The 25,654-nt window shown below is 39.6% G+C and overlaps 1 protein-coding gene across 1 annotated transcript in view; it reads right to left on the reverse strand.

Annotated features, from left to right (window-relative positions):
- Nucleotides 1–1,142: 1,142 nt before the first annotated feature.
- The window catches only part of rhoj (ras homolog family member J), a 33,055-nt gene continuing 8,543 nt past the window's right edge, over nt 1,143–25,654 (reverse strand). The window contains exons 2-5 of the mRNA XM_017456092.3: nt 11,888–11,946; nt 6,334–6,498; nt 4,871–4,966; nt 1,143–4,770 (exon numbers count right to left, since the gene is read on the reverse strand). Coding sequence (XP_017311581.1) covers nt 4,624–4,770; nt 4,871–4,966; nt 6,334–6,498; nt 11,888–11,946 — 467 coding nt within the window. The 3' untranslated portion in view covers nt 1,143–4,623. The remainder of the gene's footprint in view (nt 4,771–4,870; nt 4,967–6,333; nt 6,499–11,887; nt 11,947–25,654) is intronic.

The raw sequence follows: 25,654 nt of genomic DNA on the forward strand, positions 1-25,654 counted from the left end.
TTAATTATTTAAAAAAAAAATAGAGACATTAAATAAACCTGTTTTTGTGATAAAATGTATTTCATCTGTTTTATTTCAAGTTTTCCTCACAAACAAGTCTAAAAGCTTTTCTCAAGTAGCTTTAGAAGGTTACTTTAAGCTGTAGTTACATTTGTATTAATGTCTGTGTGACTTTCTCTAGTAGCAGTTATGCTTTGAACACCGGACTGTCCTACAAATCATCAGTGCTTTGCTTTGTGTATGGTGTGAAAGTTCTGACAACTGAAATGTTGCACTTTGTGACTTGGCACTTTTTAAGCAGTTTTTACACCAGCAGAGGGCAGTGAGCGCACAGAATTTAAAAGATTTGCTAAATATTGAGCTCCTTGAATGAAATCGAATAGTCTGTGTCGTGCTAGAATTGAGTGTTCAGAAATGCATGTAAATGCACAAGTCTTTAAGAGCTTTCGGCAAGTAAATACACACTTCGGAAGTACAGGTTTGGTGGTATGCTGCTGTTTTCACAATCTTACTGGGGTCATGTAGTACTCCTAAGCACTAGGCTAAAAAAAAAAAAAAAAAAATCCGTTCTTCCTCAGGATGGCATATACCAAAAAATAGCATATATAAGTTTCAATTTTACATATAAAAATTGAATATGAATTTAGTTTTTAATAGTTGTATGTGTTTATCAACTCTGCCTTTTGTTACTGAGCTATTCCACCCTTGTGATGCAATTTGTGTCCTACTGATATTACATTTACAAATATGTATGTAAAGGTAAAATATATTTAAACACAAGTCCACTCTCCTTCATACTTCTGTGCATGTTTCAGATAAGTAATCTTTAAAAAGCATGTAAACATAAAACCTCTCTAGGGAACAGTGTTGTTGCCTGTCTTAACCCTCTAGAATTGCACTACTGAACCTTTGTATAATAATTACAATATGTCAAAAATAGTAATCTTGTTTATATTAATGTGTGAATTCACTTAATATCTAATGCTTGAATCATTCTTTTCCATGAATCGTCTCTTATAGGTGATGGAAAATTTACCTTATAGGTCTCAAAATGTTCATCCCTACGAAATATTTGGAATATCTCGTGTTACATAATCATCTGCATTTCCTGAAGATCATGGGAAGAAGAAAAGTAAGTGGTCTCATTTTCTTGCTTTATTTTCAATAAATGTAATTTTTGATAGTACAATCCTTTTACCTAAATTGTTGATTATAAATGTAAAAAAAACAGAAAAAAAGCTAATCATTACAATGTCTTCATGCTATTATCACAGATGCTAGTTTACACATTTTTTGCATTTGAATTATATGCTAAAAAATAAATAAAACCCTTAATCCTCTTCAACCACTGAAATGCAAAATGCAGCCATTGTTAGTAAAGAAACCTTGTTTAAAAAAAAAAACCTCGAAAAAATTGACACCACCACTATTTTTTTTGCTGGTGGTGGGTTCTGGAACAAATATTAACCTCTACCAAAGTGATGGAAAGGCCAGAGTGTGGAGAAAGAAAGGATCCGCTTGTGATCCAAAACATACAAGCTCATCTGTGAAACATGGTGGAGGTAGTGTCGTGGCTTGGGCTTGCATGGCTGCTACTAGAATTGGTTCACTAATCTTTCATGATGATGTATTTCATGATGGTAGACAGCAGAATGAATTCAGAAGTCTACAGAAACATTGTCTTCCGATTTACAGAGAAATGCATCCGATCTAACTTCATGCAGCCGGACAATGACCGGAAACACTGCCGTCTCAACAAAGGACTTTATCAGAGATAAAAAAAAAAGTAGAAGGTTTTCGATTTGGCCGCATCAATCACCAGACCTTAACCCGGTTGAGCATGCATTTCACAAAAACACACAAACAAAAAACATTATTTTTGCCAGAGATGGGTTAACCCATGTTTGAATGGTTTGAAAACTTAAATCGACAAGGGCTAGGTGGCACTCCAATCATGGAATCTAAATTAAACATTTACAGCTCCTTGCTACAGCACAACTATGTCATAACAGTGATAAACTACTGTGCGTGATTACAAGTCTTAGTGTCTCATGGATGATGTCTAAATTGTCATAGCATGTTACGATTATATACTATCAGCATGGCGCCGTATAATCTGCTGAAAAGAATTATGTAAAAGGCATCTTAAAGAAAGTTTGTTCTCAAGTTTTAATCACACCTGATCTGGACAAGCTATAAAATATATTTGAGAAGAAAAGCAGTTATACACTAAGTTTCAGAGTTATCAGATAGAGTGATGTAGTAACTAAAACTGCTGTCTTAATGTGTGATGTACAAACCAATACATATACAAATAAAAAGGAACTTCTCACCACGTTCCAAATAAAAAAGGGATACAAGAACACAGATAAAGTTATAATTAATGTTGCCAGGGCTAATGCTGGTCTTCTGTGTATGATTACAGTATACAATTTGTTGCATAGGATGATGTAAGGCACAGTGTCTGTACAGAAGAAAAGAAACTAACTCTGCTACATGGAAGGCATGTGGATTCAGGCTCATTCTTCCTGTGTGTACGGGGCCTCTCTCCTCATCTTCACAAGGAGGTGGCTCAATCCAGAAGTCCCTGAGGTGCCACTTAACAGCAACCACTGTACAACAAGGCAATTGGAATTTTATTGCCAGTGCAGGTGTGCATTTAAACAGCACTGAGTACAGATGTGTGTTTGGTGTCATTTCAGATGCTGGAAAGCTATAAGTGAATGTGAGAACGTGTCTGAACTTCAAGTTAAGGTCAAATGAGGAGATGGATTTGGCAGAAGGGAGCAGTAAAACAGGATAGGACTGCTGTTGGAGATTACAACAGAGTGGACTTTTGGTAACATCTTGTGTCTTGTATGTGTTGACGTATGTACAATTGTAAAGTGCAGACAATAAAAGCATCTGCTTCCTCTGCCCTGAGGATTTTCATAGCACCGCTATTGCAGAAGTGCCAACAAGAAAATCCAAGCAGGCCGAGAGAAGCAATTCCATTGGATCAAAAAAAAGCTCGGTGGATGAGGTGGCTGCTCTTTTTATAAAAATGTGTGCCAAGAAAACAGCGAAGCAAAAATCTGTGTGTCCACTACGTTAATAATAAGCACCTCCTATAATTTATTTAACCAACCGTAAACCACAGTCTCACTTTCTTCACAGATGCTCATGAATTCACAGATCAAAAGGTGAGATCAAATCCTGATGATGCCACAGCCATCCGTAAGCAGGAATAATTGTCCGTGCTTTCTGGGTGGGAAGTATGGGCATTACTGTCTGTCCCGTGTCCGTCACAGTGACATTAGCCAACAGAGGGCGTCTGTGAGGGCATGTATGCAGAACAGCGCAGACGGCACTTTCCTCCTATGTTATGTTATGTGGAGGTTAGTTTTCACGTCTCTCAAACGAAGCATGTTAGCTTCATCCTCCACGGTTTCTTGGGAAAGTTAGCGAGTGGGTGGGGATTAGAGAGAAATAGGCACAAAAACAGCATGGTATTCAGGTGGCTCCTGTACTTCCATTGCAATAAAACAAAATGCTATGGTTAAGCTGTAGACATTGGCACATCTGCTACGGAAAGAGTAGTTTCTGAAAGATTCTCTCATGGAAGCCTATAGAGAGATACTTGTGTATGAGAACATTTCAATTGCGTAATTGTGTTTTAGGAGGGTGAGCAATTTACTGCGTAGCACCATTGGGTTTAAGTGTTGATTGAAATATTCGTTTTAAACGGCCCTCTTGGAAACCAAACCGTGTTGTATCCCCATTTCTACCATTCCTGTTCTGTATCTGCGCTCCCTTTTGATGATTTGGCCAGCCTCCTGAGAATTTCCCTTATTAACTATCTCAGACCACGGCTGCAGAAAAGAGCATGTTATTGATCTGAGGCAAAAGCAAGGAAATCAGCCTTTACCGGACAATAGATTTTTCAACGTTTGATTCACGGACCTTTGAAAAGCTTATGATGTACGAACCTTCAAATAACTCATGGTTGGAAAACAAGACTTTTTTTTGTTACACTGTTAATTGGGGAAATTGCTCTGTGGCAATTCCGAGACCTGCATCCGTGACTAAAGCTTAAGGTGAGGAAGCAAACGGTCTTTGGCGTGAGCACAAAAAGAAGGACTTGCGGTTGATTGAGGCACTTGTATTGAGCTTAAAGAAAGACCAATATAGTCATCTATATAGAGAGTTTTGAGTTTCCATATCCCAAAGGGAAACTCCTTTATCACACAGTCTGCACCTTAGGAGTTAAATGTAAGCAGAGCAGATCTACATGTTGCTTTCATTTGTATCCACTCCAATTCAGTGAAGCATGGCTTGTTTTTTTAGTGTCAGTGTATGTGCGAGTCCAGGAAATGACCGAACAGAGAAAACAGCTGAAAAGCCTCAAACCTGGAGGACAGAATATGATTAATACGGAACTGTAGTGTGATTTTCTCATTTTCATGACAATAGTGGTGATGCAGAATACACACAGAGCTGGAGGTGCTGAAAGCCCTCGGCTGTGTCTCATTTCCCCTCTTTGGGTACTGAAGGAACTTGGCTGTGTCTCATTCCTGCCTTAAATAGACTGGTTTCGGGATGTTTGCTGATGTTCACTGGGTGATATGCCTCATGGTGCTGTGATCATGCAATAGTACAGCAGCTCCTACATGATATACAGCACTTCTTCTGTTTCTTGGGGCTGAAGATTGTCAGGATGGCCTCGTCAAACACTGTCTTTAGTCCCTTCTGGGTCAGCGCTGAACACTCGAGGTAGCACTGCGCACCAATCTGCAGACACGACACAAAAACATGTACAAACATGACAGAGACTGTCGGTATGCATCTTCGGCAAGGCATGTTGGAGATGAGATGAATGAGATTTTCATACCTCTCTGGCCAGCTTGAGGCCTTGCTCGTATGTCAGTGGTTTCTCCTTCATTTGAAGCAAACGGGCCAGTGTCTTTGGATCGTCTCGCAAGTCAATCTGGAGCACGCAAAACAAAACGACCCAAACATCACAAATGAAAAATGTTGAAATACAGGCATAGGAAAATCCGTTATAGTAGGAATCAGCCTATAAAAAAGAGTTTATGCTGTCAATATAAAACAACTCGTTCTTAATTGTATGGATTTCGGACGTGAAGCATGTAATAAACACAATTCTATGTCTAATTGCTTTTTAAAAATCTGTCTTTACACATTTTTTTAAACAAACCATATCATCGCATCAGATGGTCGTCATTGAATTATGACCAATTTCCGCCATATGTTAATCGTTTCTGCTGCAGTATTTTTTTTCAAGGGTTTGATTCGATCTGTTCAAATACTGAAATACTGCAGAAATGGGTCCGCATTCGGACATCAGTCTGCCAGTGGACGACCCCTGATTTAGAGCACCAGTGCTTCTTAGTTCTTTGCATGAACGAGCCCTTTTGTTTCTATGAAACCAGATATCATGGTCTCCAGAGAGCAACCATTCTTTCTACCATTAAACTGCAAACATTTTTAATTTGAAAAAACATAAAGGTAAGTCAGTTGTCTAATAATGCAGTGCCTAAATAGCTTTGAAGCCACCTGTAAAGAAATGGCAAGATTTGCTAGCCCTTATAAGTCACAAATAAAAATCGTAATTGTAAATAACATATACACTGCCCTCTGTCACGGTTTTCACATCAAGGTTTACAGTCTGCTGATGCACAGGATTCTGGGATATGCAGGACCGCATTCTGTACCAACATTTCATCTGGACATGACTGAAAGACTTTTACCTTAGTAGGCAGCAGTTATGTTTTAGACACACTGATCATCTGTAACTGACAGAAATTTCAAGGCCAGATTGTGGCCTGTAAAGCATCTGTAAATCCAGATTTCAGTATTACAGCAATAATACTGAATTTTTTTCCTCATGGTTTTGTTCAAGTATATCAACTTTATTAATAGGCGCTGTTTCAAAGAGGACCAAATGTTTGCTTGTCCAAATATATCAAAAAAGCCAATTTCCATGGGGTGTACTTATTTTTTCACATGACTGTACATTCCCCCCCACATATCAATATTATGTGGCACGAGCCCACATCTGGCGTCCCTTCTTCCTTTTCCTCTTCACCTGATGAGCTTTGACAATTTAATCAAAAGTTATATTCCTGAAATATAACATTTACCATGTACGCTGATGACGTCGTTAAGACCGCTGTAATAACCGTTTCGAACTAAGAAGTGGAATTTTATATGGCGAACACAGACGAGCGGAGTGATGCACACAGTGAAGCTTTCCAGTGAGGTCATACTAAATATAAATATATACATGGTATATACAAAATTGTAAAAGAAAATCGCATACGTGGTACTCACCTGTGTGCCTATGAGGATGTATGGCACATGAGGCATGCAGGACTTGAGCTCGGGAACCCACTCCTCCTGCACATTGTAATATGAGGCCGGGTTCACCACGGAGAAGCAGATTAGGAACACGTCAGTGTTGGGGTAGGAAAGGGGCCGCAGCTGGTTGTAGTCTTCCTGTAACGACAGACGATCAAACAGGAGATGACAAGAAGTGAAATCCATTTTTCATTCAAAGCATGTCTACTGTTGAAAAACCTTACAGTACAGGAGAAAGGTGAAAATGAAATATATTCTACACAATGCATTGTACAATTAGAAAATTCCTTTTCCTAAACCTTTGGCTATGCTAGATTCTCTCTATATGTACACACTGGCAACTTAAATATGATGCAATTATCCAACCAGCCAATCATGTGGAAGAAATGCGATGCATAAAATCATGCAGATTAGGGGTATATCTCTTTAGTGCTCAAAACTTTTATATCCTTGTATTCTGATTACGTATTTTGTCTAGACCCGACATGTAACAGAAATACGATTTTATTTATTTATTTTCCCCACACACAAAAACTTAGAAAAAGAAGAAACACTTTGTTGGTGATTTTTGCTGAAACCTGGCAACGTATGAGTTGACAACCCACCGGAAACTGAACTGAAAATGGACAGATGAAGACTGGAAACAGACCAGGCAACATTTTGCCAATCTTGCCCAGTTTCAGCGCACCTGTGGCCACTGTTTCCCCAGATTCCTGTTCTTGGCTGGAACTCAATGTGGTTTTCTGCGGTTTTAGTCAATCCACCTCAGGGTTCGGTGTGTTCTGCTTTTCTGCTCACGATACTTGTAAAAAGTGGTTATTTTAGTAGCCTTCCAGTCAGCATAAACCAGTTTGGCCATTCTCCTCTGACCTCTCTCATCACCAATCTGTAGAACTGCTGCTCACTGGATGTTTTCTCTTTGTTTTTCGCACCATTCTGTTTAAACTCGAGACTGCCGTGTGTGAAAATCCCAGAAGATCAGCAGTTTCTGAAATGCTCAAACCAACCCTTTTGGCACCAGCAATCGTGTCAAGGTCAAAATCACCAAGATCACATATTTTCCCCATTTGGATGTTTGATTTGAGCATTAACTGAAGCTCTTGACCTGTATCTGCATGATTTTATACACTGTGCTGTAGCCACATGTTTGGTTGATTGGGTTACTGCATGAATGATCAGATGTAAAAGGTGTTCCTAATATAGTGGCCGGGGTGTATGCAAATCTCTAAATCTAAATACACAAACATGTTTGCAACACTTTCTTTTAAAATTTATTTTACATGGCAACATGAGAGAACTGTGCTAATACTAGTTTTTCATGATGAGAGTCAGACCCTTCACTGCTCAAGTGCAATTGATCTCAGAGTAAGTGACCATTATCAGAGAAAAGCCCAGCATGTAGATGCTCTTTAGTGAAAAACACAATCCTCGTTTACTCAGTGCAGCAGAGCACATGGAGGAAAATCAGTGTGTCTGCACAGCAGACGGGGCCTGACTGTTGTCTGCTCCCTCACCACAGATATTAGCTGCATGAGAACTGCTTAATGAACTGTGGGAATGTTTGGTTTCTATGACTACATGCTACAGATGTTAAATGGTATTACACCCAGTTGAGTTTTAAATCAAGTTTGATATTTAAAATCTCCTAGTTTTGGATAGGACAAGATTTGGCTTGCACATAAACCCGGTTCAATGCATATATACACTCACTATCTACTTTATTAGGAACACCTGTACACCTGCAAATTAATGTAGTTCTCTAATCAGCCAATCATGGTGAGCAGAAAAGCATCTCAGAACGCACAACACATCAAACCTTGAGGTAGACTGGCTACAACAGCAGAAAACCATGTCAGGGCACACTCATGTCATCCAAAACCATGAAAAATAACAGGTGATTAGAAAAATAACAATCTTCAACTGTCCATTTTGGGTAAAGCCCTGTTCACACCAGGACGGTTTTCGCAGTGTGTGTTTTTGTGTTCACACCCAGGCGTTAAACACGAGCGCCCTGCTGAATGAGAGTGTAAATATCACTCCCTAACAGTAGATGGCGCTTATTGCAAAGCAGAATTACCCTGGAACACAAGGTGGCGCTGCACAACTTTCTGTTTCTGACACCCGCTTATCACTGAGAAAGAATAAGAGAGACAGTATTTATGTCTTTGAGCCGTTCACACACTTTTTGCGAACTTGCAAATGCAAGGTATTTGGGGATTTGGCCACTGCAACAAATACTTCTTTAAAGCTAAATCCTTAAAGTTCTCATTTTAAACAATATACTGTTTTTACATTAGTAATAATTTGAATTATATCAAAGTCACAGCAATAGCATTCACATGCTTATGGGAAGATCCAGATTATTATTATTATTTTTTATCTTCTTTTTTGGGAGGGGGTGGGTATAAGGAAACTATTGTTGTGCCCAAAAATGTTAATGTTCCTGCAAATTGTTGACTATGAATAGTCTTTTTCGTGGTTAATATGATAATATAACGACACAATAATGGGACACTTAGTTATTTGAATAAGAGGTCGAGAATACTTATATGCATATATATGCCAGGTGCAAAATAAATACAATGGACTATCAATCAGCGGATTATCATTTGCAGGGAAGAGACAAAGAAACAAACATTGCTATTTAGTGTAGAAAGCAACACTGAAAGAATTAAATGGATCACTTAGAATATATGCTTGCATTTCAGTGTGGTCAAAAAATTGTCACAACATAATAAATACACGTATTTATAGTATTAAGTGTGTAACTTTGAATCTGGTGCTTTCAGATGACACCTTGTTTATGTGTGTAGGCAGAAGGATTTATTAGCAGTGAGCATTTTATTTCGGGTGTGTCACTTATGCACTCAGTAAAATGGTGGGTGCTGGAATCTTCTTTTTCGTCGGTAAGACAGTCTTGAATTTGAGCGCCATCAGGTCGAACTTCAGCGGCTCCGAGCGTGTTTACGAAAGCACAAATCTCATTGGTTGGCCAGTTTTTGATGCGCTCCGTAAAAAAAAACCCAGAACCCCACGATGTTAAAAAAAATTGCTGCTTTGACGCCACACGTTTTACACCTGGATGTGAAAACACTCCCATTGACAGCCACTGGGGCGTTAAACGGACTGATTTTCATGCTGTGAAAATCATGTTGGTGTGAACAGGGCTTAAGTCTGTGCCCATGACAGACTCAGATTCCTGTTCTTGGCTGACAGGGGTGGAACCTGATGTGGTCTTCTTCTATTGTAGCTCATCCACCTCAAGGTTCGATGTTTTGTGCATGCTGAGATGCTTTTCTGCTCACCACGATTCTATAAAGAGTGATTATATGAATGACCATATCCTTCCTGGCAGGTCAAACCAATCTGGATGTTTTCATCTGACCTCTCATCAATAAGTTTTCCATCCACAGAACTCTCACTCACTCGATGTTTTTCTCTCGCACCATTCTATGTAAACTCTAGAGGCTGTTATGTCCCAGGAGATCCGCAGTCTCTGAAATACTCAAACCAGATGAGCTCTGACACCAACATCCATGTCACAATCAAAGTCAGAGGTAAGGTGAACATTAACTGAAGCTCTTGACCTGTATCTGCATGATTGTTTGCATTGCACTGCTGCCACATGATTGTGATCGGTTTCTGTTATTTCTACTGCAGTGAAGTTAGTTACATGGATGTACGTTCACTTTATTAGGAAAACCTAATTAGCCAGTGTCTTCAAACTCCAAACAGTGGTCCAATTGTGTGATATTCTTTCATATGAGAAACCATATAATGTCTTGTGACGATTAATAATACCATGTGGAAATAAACTTTGAACAAGAGCTACAGGCGGGTGATTAAGGAAAAAATGCTAGCTCTGTTATGCTGTGAAGAGAATTTTGCTGGCATGCTTTGGGTTCACTTGTCCCCTTTAGAGACACTGCAAATCAATACAAAGTTATTCTGACTGATCTCTTTTGTCCTATGATGAAACATTTCTATGTTGATGGGAGCGGTCTGTCCCATCCACAAGGTACAAGGGTTAAGGAGTATGAAAATCATACATGTATATTAGGGGTGTAATGCACTGGCTTTATCTGTATCTGTTTAGTCCTTAAAATGGTCAGATATTCATATCCGATTTCGTACACAGATGGGCATGGTCTTTACCAGCATGGTCTATACCCCTACCCACCTAACCCCCCATTTATGGTGAATTATCATGCTGGAAGTAACCATTAGAAGATGGGTAAATTGAAGGGATGCACATGGTCAAATAGGCTGAGGCATTCAAGCGATGATTGGTATTAACAGGCCCAAAGTGTGCCAAGAAAACACTCTTCTTCTTCTTCACAGTCTTCTGCTGTTGTAGCCAATCCGCCTCAAGGTTCGACATGTGCATTCTGAGAGGCTTTTCTGCTCACCACAATTGTACAGAGTGGATATCTGAGTTATTGTAGCTTTTCTGTCAGCTCGAACCGGTCTGGCCATTTCCCATGACCAAGGCATTTTCGTCCGCAGAACTGCCGCTCACTTTATATGTCTTATTTTAATTGGCTGATTAGATAACTGCATGAATGAGTAGGTGTACAGATGTTCCTAATAAAGTGCTGACTGAGTGTATATGCTGCCCTGTACATAGTGCACAAACATCACGGGCTATATAAATAACAGCAGCTCTATGAATAAAAGCATTTCAATTGTTTGTACAGAAATATGGTAGAGATATGTTTGGATTTTGGAGCTCAGGATGGAAACCACTGACGGAAAAAACGTGATGTGTGCACCAAGTGTATCATCCAAACACCAAGTCAGGGAATGTCTTTTGAAAAAATGATATTCATCCCTCCAGTACCGTTATAGAGATGTGTTAAATCTACGCAAAGGTGTTTTGATAGGTTGTCGTAGAGAAACAACTTAATAAGACATTGTTTTTTTTCCCCCGCTACATTATACCTGTTGCTTTTAATTTCTTGCCTGCCTGTAGATCCCAGCTTGGACCTCATTTGTAGAATTAATACTTAATCAGCATTTTTGTTCCTGCTATCATCATATCCAGTGAATATGTGCTGCTTGTTGTATTAGGTCTCCCATTACGGTATTTGCAGACTGTAGCCAACAAGCACACAGCTGTTTGAGTCGATAACACCTGACAGCTTCCCTCTCTTCCAGATGGATGTAGGCTGCATAATATTGTGTGCGCCTTTCTCATGTGTTCCCTATTATAAGCCATCTGAAGAAGCTAACTTACATTGGAGATATTGAGTTATTTGATACAAAGCAATAAAACCACCAATAACAGTTAGACAATGAAGGGAACCAGCCCAGAGTGATCAATTAGAGAAACAGCTAAGGTTATTTATCAGCATGTCAAAACTGTCCAAATGTCTTTTGCATGTCTAACAAAATATGCCCTTCCTTAGGTCTGAACATACTGTATACGTTATCAGTGAAATTCTGGGCTTTGAGAATACTTTATATGTTTTCATGCACCGTGCTACACAAGTGATTCGTGTAAATGATGTAATGACTTGTGACTTACCTGCCCAGCTGTATCGTACAACCCCAACAAGTGCTGTCTGCCAGATACTGTAACATTTACTGTAAAAGAAGCCACATGATAATGATGAGTTCATCTATATTTAGGAATTGCAAATAAAATACATGGGTATTTTACCCATACTGGGTAAACTGAAGACCTACCTCTTGAATGAATGAATGAATAAATGTAAAGAAATGAATATATGAATGTGAATATTAAAAAACCTCGCCCTTACAAAAAATAAATAAATAAATAAACGCTACAGGAATCCTGCAGGATTTTCATTTTTCGGCAGGATGTCTGCTGGTATCTTGTAGGAATAATGAAATGCTGCAGGACACACTGACAAACCGTGCAGGATAGTCCTATAGGTTTTAAAATGAAGCCTTCAGAGCAACAGAAAAATGCACAAGGGAAAAATCCTGCTGCAAACCTCCTGCAGAAATAAAATACTTTAGTCATGAAGGACTCGGTTGAGTCAATGATTCAGTGAGTCATTCACAACGCATAAAAAAAAGATGCCAGTAAACGAATCTTTTTCGAGAAAACATTCGATTCACTGAGATGACGTCACTCTTTGGCACCGTAGTCACACAGGTATTCGAACGCACAAATTCAACTGTCGCCGACCGTCATGTTTCCCCTCGATGTATCATACAGGATACAAACACACGTCATGTCGTGCAGAATAGTTGCACAGTAAGTGTGTGTTTTAAATAGACCTGCTCATCTTCCGGGATTTCTACAGGAAAATGAGCTGAAAGTCCTGTAGGATATCTCATGGTATTCCTGCAGGATTCCTGTAGGGTTTTTTTTTTTAATAAGGGGAACAACAAAACCAATTGTTTTTGTTGCTGTGCCAACTTGGAGTAGCTTCATAGTATTCTTCGACAAGCATGTGTGTTCTAGCATGAGGTTATGTTTTTGTGGAGACTACTGAATACATCCAACTGACAGCAGAAGCTTGTGACCATAGATTTATGTGGGGCAGAACGACATTAAATAACATAGCCTCAAACTACGGCTGGACGATATGACCTAAAATCTCAACCTCGATTAATTGAACATTTTCCCTCCATTACGATTAATGAACGATTATTTATTTATTTTTATTTTTTCTGCCCACATAGTTTACTGACAAAGTTTGTACTGTAAATATGGTCAACTATTAAAGGTGGGATATTTTTTTCTAATGAAAGCGTGCATTTCTTATCTTTATGGTTTTAAAATAATTGAAGGAAACACAAACTATTATAATATATAAACAATCGTCCTACTTGAGCAGAGATCAGATGTAGCTGCAAAGTGCAGCCTTCAGTTCAGCAGCTATCTTTTTATGACTTGTTTTTTTACATGTTAGCCAGCGCAGTTTGGGTAAAATATGGTTGCGATGGCACAGTGTATCTTCTGTCGAGTTTTAACGAGGTGTTTAAAACCACTGTTGCAAATGACCCATATCATTCGCGATGTAGTAACAAATGGCATCAGTTATTTCTTTCCATTTTCTTGAATCCTTTTCATATTGTGTAGCATTTTTTAAATGCTTGTGTTATTGACACCTGCTTTTTGGAGGCTCTTGTTTCTGGGCAGTTTGTTAGTCTCTCTTTTTTTTAAGCAATGCATTGTTCATATTCGGTTACGTGATTGTGCTCCGAGTGTTGAAACAGATTGGTGGTATTACGTTTGGTCGCTGAAACGGTTTTTCTGCAATGTTTACATTTGAAGTGATTTTGTTCGGTGTTGTCTTTACTGAAGCCAAAATGCGTCCAAACGAGGGACACTGCGTTTTTCTTTGGTATAAGCTGCTCCTGTTGCTCAGTTGACTCAGTGTTAGAGTTCACCTCCATGTTGCTTCCATGCCGCTGACTGGATGGGGCGGAGTCACGTGGCTACACACGTGGTAGTATGTTTTTAAGGTGAAAGTAATGACAGGATTTTAAAAAACAAAATAACCGACAAGAGCAAATTACGTCAGGTAGAGGTTCTGAATTTCGGTTTCGATTACTTTTCGAATAACCGTCTGGCCCTATCTCAAACTATTTCACGTTGAGACTGAAGCTACAGTGAGGGAAAAAAGTATTTGATCCCCTGCTGATTTTGTACGTTTGCCCACTGACAAAGAAATGATCATTCTATAATTTTAATGGTAGATTTATTTGAACAGTGAGAGACAGAATAACAACAAAACAATCCAGAAAAACGCATGTCAAAAATGTTATAAATTGATTTGCATTTTAATGAGGGAAATAAGTATTTGACCCCTCTGCAAAACATGACTTAGTACTTGGTGGCAAAACCCTTGTTGGCAATCACAGAGGTCAGACGTTTCTTGTAGTTGGCCACCAGGTTTGCGCACATCTCAGGGGGGATTTTGTCCCACTCCTCTTTGCAGATCTTCTCCAAGTCATTAAGGTTTCGGGGCTGACGTTTGGCAACTCAAACCTTCAGCTCCCTCCGCAGATTTTCTATGGGATTAAGGTCTGGAGACTGGCTAGGCCACTCCAGGACCTTAATGTGCTTCTTCTTGAGCCACTCCTTTGTTGCCTTGGCCGTGTGTTTTGGGTCATTGTCATGCTGAAATACCCATCCACGACCCATTTTCAATGCCCTGGCTGAAGGAAGGAGGTTCTCACCCAAGATTTGACGATACATGGCCCCGTCCATCGTCCCTTTGATGCGGTGAAGTTGTCCTGTCCCCTTAGCAGAGAAACACCCCCAAAGCATAATGTTTCCACCTCCATGTTTGACGGTGGGGATGGTGTTCTTGGGGTCATAGGCAGCATTCTTCCTCCTCCAAACACGGCGAGTTGAGTTGATGCCAAAGAGCTCCATTTTGGTCTCATCTGACCTCAACACTTTCACCCAGTTTTCCTCTGAGTCATTCAGATGTTCATTGGCAAACTTCAGACGGGCATGTATATGTGCTTTCTTGAGCAGGGGGACCTTGCGGGCACTGCAGGATTTCAGTCCTTCACGGCGTAGTGTGTTACCAATTGTTTTCTTGGTGACTATGGTCCCAGCTGCATTGAGATCATTGACAAGATCCTCCCATGTAGTTCTGGGCTGATTCCTCACTGTTCTCATAATCATTGCAACTCCATGAGGTGAGATTTTGCAAGGAGCCCCAGGCCGAGGGAGATTGACAGTTCTTTTGTGTTTCTTCCATTTGCGAATAATCGCACCAACTGTTGTCACCTTCTCACCAAGCTGCTTGGCAATGGTCTTGTAGCCCATTCCAGACTTGTGTAGGTCTACAATCTTGTCCCTGACATCCTTGGTGAGCTCTTTGGTCTTGGCCATGGTGGAGAGTTTGGAATCTGATTGATTGATTGCTTCTGTGGACAGGTGTCTTTTATACAGGTAACAAACTGAGATTAGGAGCACTCCCTTTAAGAGTGTGCTCCTAATCTCAGCTCGTTACCTGTATAAGAGACACCTGGGAGCCAGAAATCTTTCTGATTGAGAGGGGGTCAAATACTTATATACCATTAAAATTATAGACTGATCATTTCTTTGTCAGTGGGCAAACGTACAAAATCAGCAGGGGATCAAATACTTTTTTCCCTCACTGTATGGGCTACTGGCTAAAAAATATTATTATTTTTGAGTAACCCTGTAATAGGCAGTTGAGTCTTACATGAACAAATGACATACACCAGTTTTCAGTGACAGAACAGAAGGACGTAGTCGGGTCTAAATGCCAGCTCCCCAAGCTCTGAGGAACAGGCTAAGAAAAAGCCAAACAGTACAATTCCCTTAGTTGATCAAAGTAAAAGTGTCTGATATAACACTGATACCTCATTGATTTAATTTGCCTCGTTTATCTCGTCGATCTTTTCGATGAGCGCATTTTTCAATCTCGGCTAACCGTGGTGCAACTGGTGCTTCATAGTCTCTGATTGCTAATAATTGCACTCCAAAGACACATTCACATCCTAGCTAGTTAGTGAAATTGCTAGATAATAGTGTAGATTAAACATGCTAATCACATCCTTTCTCAATCAGGGGAAGGACCGAAAACTGTGGACGAAAAAGACTGTTCATTTTGATAACCTACTATCAAATGGACTTTTAAAGAATAATTTAGCTGTGTTTGATAGAGCAGATGTGGTTCCTGTCTTCATTGTCACCATGTGCTAGACGGATATAGAAAAGCTAACATCAGTAACTGTCCTGGCTGCTGCTCCTCCTCCACTCACAAACAACACTTTCATAGAACGAGTGAATCTTGCCCCAGTAAGCCCCTGTAAGTCATTACTGTAGTTCCCATTCTTGAAAATATGGCTCTCTACGGCTCTAAAAAGGGGCAGTGAGTGTGCTGCCCCACAATTATGCAACATCTATAAAGGTGACCAAATCAATGGAATATTGACTTATATTTTCACTGGACACTTAAAATCTATGGAGGAATGAGGACTTTATGAAGATTAAGATGTGTTGAAAGGCTTATATGGTTGGGCTGTGCCCCACCTGGCCCTGTGGAGGAGCCGCCAGTGCCTACTGGTTACACTGTTGAATAGATTGCTTTTGCTTCTTAAGTGCATCTATTTTTTATTAAAAATCACGTCATCTACGATTTAAATGCACAGGTGATCTTCTCTGTCTCATCACTTTGTACTTGCACATTGAAGACAAGTGGTGTAGAAACAGTATACATCCTGGTGGGTGATGAGGGAATAATAGGACAGTTGTGTTGCCATGACTAAGAAGAAAACAGCCAAACACACCATGCTTTTTATGCTTATGCTGTCAGTAAAGAAACAAGGGTGTGTGCTGAGCACTCTCTTGGCTCTTTGACAATATACAGTAGCTTCCACTGCACCGCAACGCACCATGTTTCGTCATTTTGGATTTGCACACTGAAGACAAATGGTGTGCAAGGACAAAAAAAAACACAAAACAATCAATCATTTAACGTTAATGTCATGGACCACAAAAACGATATTTTCCTAGTAAGTGTGTGTTAATGACAAAGTTGCTTAAGACAGAGTTAAGCTGAGTATCTGCAACAGCAAGTCAGCCAGGTAGATACTGCAGGTTTACTCAGGAGGGCGATTTAAACACGAGAGAGTGGCTGCAACCTAGCTAATAATAGCTAATAACAGCTAATAACAGCTAATAATAGTTAATAATAGCTAATAACAGCTAATAACAGCTAATAATAGTTAATAATAGCTAATAACAGCTAATAATAGCTAATAACAGCTAATAACAGCTAATAATAGCTAGACAGTTTCTTGTTTAACATGCTGTACATATGCTAGAATCATACAGCCTTTTTGGGAATGTCAACAGAACTAACAATGAACTAATAAGAGACTGCTTCTGAAATTGTTGTAATTTACACTGTAGCAAAAACGAGAGCCGTGAATAATACCTGGAGCTATAATGACAACTTCTTTGTCTTTCTTGAATTCCAAATGAATAGAATTGTTATTCGACACTGTTAACTCTGATCCGCTTTAGAGAAAACTCTTTAATCCTTTCACTCTGATCTGCTTTCATAACTGAGGATAGTTTGGTTAGGGAGGGAGTGATAGAACATTTTTCTGACAGTAATGCCAAGTGTTTTCCGAAATGTTTAAAGTAAACCAAAACCACTGTTGATGAAACATGTTATCTTCTCAGAATTGACCGTTTAGCCAGCTGTAGAGGCTGGAAATGGGCTGGACTTGGGATGAGACCGCTGTTGATAGCTGAAGATGTTTAGTTTTAAAAGTGTTATATGGAAGGGCATTGTGTGTGTGTGTGTGTGTGTAAACAATATACATCCTTGTGGGTGATGAAGGGATAAGAGGGCAGTTGTTTTGCTACAATTAAGAGGAAAATGACCAGACACATCCATGCTTTTTTTTTCCCTCCCTTTTTTCCCCTTTTCTTTTTTTTTTTGCCTTTTCTGTCAACAAACAAAGAAACAATTGTGTCAGCTGAGAACTTTCCTGTCTTTTTAACTACACACTATGCTGTCTCCATGTTCCCTAGAGGTTTCACTCTGGGTATTGACTCTATCTCAATGCCTGTAAAAGGCAATACAGTAATTTAAATATTCCCCCCTAATGTGCAGTAGTAACGAGCTGAAATGCTAAAAGCTCCACAGGGCTGGTGAGACACAGCAGTGAAATGAAACTTCCCTGCAGATCATGTCATTATGTCAAGCATTATTGTATCCCTTGGCAGCATGTGGTATAATCTTGAAAAATTAGAGACATAATTGATGTGTGACTATGTGCTGCGTGAGGCTATAGAGCACTTCAGAAATTCAGATCAACTCAGTCGTGTCTTATACCTACTGGCACGACTACTAATCTTGCTGCTAAATTTAGCCTCCTGTACTAATGCAGACAAGAGTTCGATCCCAAATACTGCAGGCAACAGCATGCTGAACAGCACTGAGGCAGTGAGGAAGTGCTGAACTCTGCTTCTCGGGCACTCCTGCACTTTGGAGGTTATCAATTTCTTGGAGAAGGACCGAAGGACTGCAGCTGTAGCTGAAAAGACTGGTAAAGAGTTTGGGGGGGAGGGGTGTTTAGGTAAAACTCAAGCAGCGTTTCATTTAGACATGCTTTGTAACTGAGTCTCTGTTGCAGTGTATCAGCTGTTCCTGACGGCTCCCTATAGGAGCACTGCTCGCCTCCTGAGACAGTCTGACTAAATAAGGAGTAGACTGTTGACACACACTATCTTCCTCTCTTGGGTCCCCCTTCACTGTTTCTTGCCTGTCAGTGAGGCAGGAAAAGGATAAAGACGGAGAGGAAGAAAGAGGGAGGAAAAATCTTGTGGTTATCTGGGGGTGGTAGAGGGGCTCTCAGCTGTTCCATCCGGTCAGCTGCCTCTCGTCATGGGGCCTGCCGTTTTACTCCACAGCTTAGAGAGAGACGCGTGGTGTTGTTCCAATCATCCCCCTCCAGCCAAAAACGTCCACACATGTTGTGTAATGTGATTCGGAGTGTGGATAAGTCTCCAGGCCTCGTACAATGTGGCTCTGTGTAATACGAGTACGCTTAAAGAGCCACCATGGCTTCTTTAGCTGACCAACCCAGTCAGAGGATAGCACAATAGATAAAAAGCTTTGAACAGTGCTATTAGTGTAAGTGGGAAAATCCCTGACATTCCAGTACAGTATCAACCACTATAATGTGTATAAATCAGGTAGTGACCACTGATTATTGCATATACTGTATACTAAATATATTTTACACTTAAAGAAAATGTTTTTTTTCTTTAAGTGTATGAAATATACAATGTGAGTATGGAATATTTAGCAAATTCCAAAAACTGTTGTTTTTTTTTTGTTGCAGTTTTTAATCTTCATGCTAATACTACTGTCAGTGCCATCATGCTTGTCATCTCATAGTTCTTGTAGATCTCTAACTTGCCAAGCCAAATCTTTTGGCAAGCCAAGCTAAATAGAGTGGTGCAGGGATGACGTCTTTTTCTAGGCCAACCCGGAAGTTAGCATCACGCTAGTTCCCTCGACAAAAAGCCAAAATGATTTTTCAATTGTCTTTTGAATTATTGCAGAAAATAAGCTCTGTGACCAACAAAAGTTTATGATTCTTACACTTTTTGTTCATCAAGATAATCTTCACAAATGAACACAACTTTTATGAATTTTGAAGCCTAAATACAATCGTCAGATGTAAAAAGCTAAAGTTTGGCTATAAACAAACTACACCTTGTTCGCATGACTTCAACGTCACCACCGATAAGCTTATGACAATTCCATCCATCCATCCATTGTCTATACCACTTATCCTACAGGGTCGTGGGGAACCTGAAGCCTATCCCAAGGAGCATGGGGCACAAGGCGGGACACTTTAGATTACGACAACTCTTTCAATCTTTGTTTTAAAAAAAACACTACAATTGGAAAATACTATAAATTGAGAAATCTACAAGTTGGAAGAGTTTGCTAGAGCGCAAGTATAAACTGAATGAAGCTGTAGTAGATGTGTTTTTCCTGTTTGGCGTGATGACGTTTAATGTCCCCGACAACCTCTGTAGTCCCATTAAGCCACTTGTTAGCAATGCCTTTTTCAAGACATGTAGAAGCTTTTAAAAAATCACGAATAACTGATGTATTTTATGCTGTAGAATAAGACATGAAAATATCTTGAGCTTGTGTTAACCATAGACCTTATTTCAGGCATTTAACCCAAAAACCCATTCAAAAATCCCATTGACTTCGGGACGATGGGACCGGAAGTTCTAAAATGCTAACTCATTTCCTGGTTTTAGGACTCATTCGTGCAGCACTCTATAACTTGGCATAACGGTATTGTATATCTGAATTGAATTACGGGACTTTAAGTCCAGTTTCAACTACTTCTGTGTTGGATTTCTCATTAGTGTGAAATTGAATGTCAATGGAAAATGGTCACTAAGAAAAGAAGCTCTTGCTCTGTTGTTTTTAGGTGCTGACAGTGAAACCTGTGCTGGATCCCTTATGGCTGAGCATAACAACTACTAACTTCTGACGGAATACTGAAAATACAGCACCAATCAACAAATTAGCCCTAGCTAAACACATCACAAATATTTCAATATACTGGCATCGTATTTTGGCATCATATGTGTTTTAGGGTGGAGTTTTCTGAATAATTTTTAAAAAAGAATGTGATCAGTTTTACTATTACTTTTCATTAGAATTATGATAACATCACTACTTTTGAAACCAAATAGCTATTTTATTGAGCTATTTTATTTTATTTACTTAACTCCATCTCGTTATGTATTTCTTGATGCAGCTTGGCAGCTAACATATCGTCTGGAATTTACTGGCAAATATTGTTTTGGGGATTTCTTCTGATTAAAAATTGCACCAATGACAGAGACAAGCTTTTTTTTTTTCTTTTTTCCTCTGTCCTGGTATATTTGTGCCCAGTTACAAATGAATGATTTTAGAAGGTATACATGCACTTGATAACACGATTACTAGACTCAAATGCAGACGCCTTCTTGATCATCACTCTTGAAGTGATCATTTTATTTAATCTTATTTAAAATGTAGTAAAGAATTCCATTTCTTCCTCGTCTGTGGCAGACAGTCACGACAGTCATCACTGGGGTTCAATAATCATGCAATATGCATGCACAGGGTGATCCAAATTTTTGTTCAGCTGTTCTGCTGTATTTCTTTCCTTCACTTGTAAGGAACACAGTATTTCACGCTGTTTGAATGAACACAAGCATCCATACCGGTGTAGAAACTCGGAGTAAAAAGTAACAACACTCTACGCTCTTCCAATATGTATATGGAAATCTATTTTCTGTTTAATAACCGACAGAGTCTTTAGGGATGTTGTATTTTAGTACAGTTGATTAAACTGCCTGAGAGCGAAACCCAGGTCAACTGAGAGCACAATCGCTGCTAATTATGCATATTAATCAAATCATGACTGTGAAGCTGTACTCAAACCATAACAAGGCAAAGCTTTTGATTAGCCGTGTACTGCCTTTGCTTACAAACACACTTCACCAATGTGAACAAGGGACTGTAGAAGGCAACTATAAGGGGATGTTTCTTGGAAATAGAAACGAATGCGAAATTAGTGATAATTAGTTTTTCTATTTGGCAGTTGTTTTGTTTTGTTTGCAAACCTGTGCCTTTTGACTGTACACAGACGCACAGCCGGAACGAGTGTGCTGATGTTCTTCACGTTCGATTTGTAAATGTTCATTTCTGCAATCTGGCTACACAGTATGTAACAACAGTTTTTGAAAAACACCACTCAGTACCTGTCTTCAGTGAGCTTAGACATGTTGCAGTATGTAAGTGGGTTCCAAGTCATTTTGCTTTGAGGTATATTTTTTATTAAAATTGTCATGTTTATCATCAATCTGTCAATACTGTATTGATGCAGTATTCATGTAAATGAAGCAAGGCATAACAATTGTATGGTATGATGAAACCCAGTGTATGGTATGATGCTGATCTAAGCGTGGCGCTGGAAGAAAATATCAGCGTGTCACAGTTGCCACAACAGACTGTAACACACTGTACTACATCATACAAGAGCTTGTTTATCAAGGTCAAGCGATAGAGCAAAGACAGCATTTAACAGTGGCGCAAGAACTTTTCAGGCTTTAAGTACGATTTATATCCTGCACACTTTTATAACACTGCTTGTCTTCACATTACAAACTGACTATATATGTGTGTGTATATATATATATATATATATATATAGATGGGAAATGACTTTCCATATTGGCAAACTCACAAACATCAAACTTTGATTTATTCTGAATTTATGCTTTGTGCTCAAGAGGTTAAATCATCAGCCAACCCATGCCAGGGGTTGTTCTGAATAGTTAAAGAACAAATCAAGGACTGTTTGGACTGGATGTGTTTTACATGCAGAGGTGGGGAACCCAGAGTATCCAGATTAATTCGCCCAAACCTGTGAGAAAAGAGTTTTCATTAGTATGGGGAGACTCATGTAGACAATTGTTGGAAAGGACTCATCAGAGAAGCAACGCTCCTGGGGGTTTTAGGTAAATTGTTAGGTTCCTAGAACTAGTAAAGCCTACCTATGTGTTATGTGTATGAGGTGTAACGATACCCACTTTATCCTGGTCAGGGTCACGGTGGATCCGACATCAACCCCCACAACAGTAAGCGCAAGGCAGGGGAATTCACCCTGGATGGCAACCCAAGCAAACACCAGGGAGAACACGAAACTCCACACAGGTAGTAACCCAGTACCCTGGAGCTGTCAGGTGACTTAGTAATAAGTGTTTGTATAGTCTCTGTGTGATCCATTTGGACTCTTGGCGGCATATACCAAAACAAAACCTGTGCATTATATAGTAACAAAATGAAACATGGCTAATTAATGTGATGCGACGTGTCTGAAGCACAGGGATTTTTTATTTCGGATTCTGCTGTTAGCTAGTCCTTAAAATTCTTGTTGCTCTCTGTAAAACCCCAGAGTTTACTGTACGTGTGTACCTGGTTGTGTTTTTATGTAATTTCAAAGCCTGAGACAAAATGGAGATATCGGACATGTGTGTGGTTAGCACCAGTGTATTGTACTTATGTTTGTACTTATGTTTAGCACATTCAGCACACTGTAACATTTTGGTCCATCACTCACTGGTCGTCAATGTTGTAATTACAATGAAGCCGGAGTGCTCTCTTGCACCAGACCTCCAAAATTTTTGGGACTCTTCCAGTTTTGCTTGTTGCTGACAGAAGCCATTGCTGTTTTCATGAGCTAATATTCTAGCTATTGCCTAACAGCGTGCTTAAGAGAAGGGGTTTTTTAACCCCTGTACCCTCTCCTGAATTGACAGATGAAGCTACTTTTTCGGAGGAATGAATGGTAATATGTGGCCTGATGACATGTAAAGCACGTCTCAAAGTGTTTTATTCCCCATAACAGTACCACCAGGATTTTACCATCGCACAGATGAAGGCAAATAGAGCAAACGCCACAATATTTAGAGGAGCTTGCAATTTTTCTAAATTACCGCAGATTTGGGCCAAAAGACGTTTCATGTGGCATCATCACAACGCGTATTCAGCCAAAGCCATCTTTAACTTTTTGTGTGATGTTCTTGCACACATTGGGGAGAAACTGGATATTCAGATTGTTTATCCTGTGCAAATCAATCACTACATGTTACATAACAGACATTGTTAGGTAAACTTATCCTGTCTGAAATGTACTACTTTCTGTAATAAGGCCTTTATATTAGCAGTAAAATGAGAGCCTACCCTTACACCACATGACAGCATCGAAATACTGTCCTGCATCAAAGATGGATATTTTAATTATGATTTAATATTAGCTCCACAATGGTTCTCTGTATGCACATGACTTAACAAGGCAATATCATTGGTATATTACACGATTTGTGGAGAGCCACACGAGACGATGACTCATCTCAACAGCATTAACAGTCTCTATGCCGTAGACTGGAAACGCAATCTGTTTGTTTTGGACAAGGGAATTTTGATCCAGTGGGATTTGTGAACGGAAACCACAGCCTCTCTTACCAGTGGAACTTTAACCCTGAGTCCTTTACAGTACATGACGTGAACAAAGAGGCCCAGGAGTGTTGTGATCCTCACATGAAAATTTTATTCTGAGTGGTAAAGTAATCAGATTTTAAGCATGGTAGATTATGAAAATATTAAAAGTATTGTTAGCATTTATTTAAAAAAAAAAAAAAAATCAATAACAGTTCCTTGGCATTTGCACAGTACGTCTGAGAAAGTTATCAGACCAAAGGGTCAGCAGACATTGATCCATATGCGGGGTATTTATATGCATTGTTTCATCAATTTCACCATGTGTTTAAAAATGCTGTGCCTATTGCAATTTCAGCAGTAACTACTGGAAGCAGAATAATGACCATTTCTTGTTTAACACTAATACTGCTGTAGCAACAACAATGGGCGCCATTCAGCACCATACAAGAGAGCGCTGTGTTCCTTGGCCTAGACATTAAGGCACTGTGTGACAGTTCACCCATTTTATTATGATGCTGTGTCGAGGCCCTCTCCATGTGGAGAAACTGATGGGGCTAGAACTAAATGGGAACGATTGATAGGCTCTGTGTTTTCACTCAGCCCTGCTGTGCAAGACAGAAGAATGTCCCTTCTCTTCTCTCTTGGTTTTTTTTTCTCTTCTCTAACAGTCTCTCTTCCCCTTGCCCCCTGATTTCTCTATTTTGCCCAACTCCTCATCCATCTCTGTATTTGAACATGTGTCTGGTAGAGTTTCTAATATATAGCACTTATGAACAAGGCTCAAGACAAGACGACATATACCATATTTACTAATCATGATAATTCCAGACAGTCTACTCTAGTTCTTCAGACATATCTGTGAACTGAATATACTGGACTGATACAGGACGTACAGTTTTTCACAGAGTTTTTTGTGCTTTTTTGCAGAAAACTACTTCAATTGGAAAAATTGCAATGGCATGAAATTGTTTTGCATGCTCTTTCGCAGGGATGTTCGTTGGTAAATGATAACTTTTAGCTGTACTCATGTTCCATGCACGTGAACTGAAGAGGGCTTTTGCTGGATGAATGTTGTGATGACGTCACATGACACGTCTTGGCCTAAATCTGCGGTAATTTTGAAAAGCTCTTCAGAATACTGCCGTTTCCTTGACTTTGCATTCACCTCTGCGATCGCAAAATCCTGGAGAGACTGACTGAGAAGTCTGAGATGACTGGATGCTTCCGTGTTGACATATTCACATGTGAAATCCTGATCAGCGAGTCAACGATTAGCTAATGTGAATGGTTACAGTGGCTTGCAGAGGCCATTAAAAGTTAGAGATAGAGTTGAGATAGAAAGAGATAGAAAGAGTCATAGACTATTTTTCTTAAGAAAAATAAAAGAATTTAACTGCCAAATGTAGGCAACCTGTAATAAAACATAAAAAACCTACACAAAAACGTCGGGGTTAACCCTGTTCCCTGAGAAGGGAAAGAGACGTTGCATTTAGCATAACAGTATGGGAACGCCTTGTGCGCGTGACCGGTATCTGAAGTTTGTGTAAAATCATGCCTCTACTTAAAGGCCTGCCATGATTAGGTGACGTGGCAATTAAGCACGTCGCATGATATATATATATGGCACCTGTGAACCACGCCGCCAGCCTCTATTATCTGAAGCGAAGACGCAATTCACAGGCCTGCCCTGGTATGACAGTGCTATGCAATGTCTCGTTCCCTTCTCAGGGAACAGGGTTACATGCGTAACCCCGACGTTCCCTTTCAAAGGGATCTTCGACGTTGCA

This window comes from Ictalurus punctatus, chromosome 25 (genome assembly GCF_001660625.3).
Source record: "Ictalurus punctatus breed USDA103 chromosome 25, Coco_2.0, whole genome shotgun sequence".
Lineage (NCBI taxonomy): Eukaryota > Metazoa > Chordata > Actinopteri > Siluriformes > Ictaluridae > Ictalurus > Ictalurus punctatus.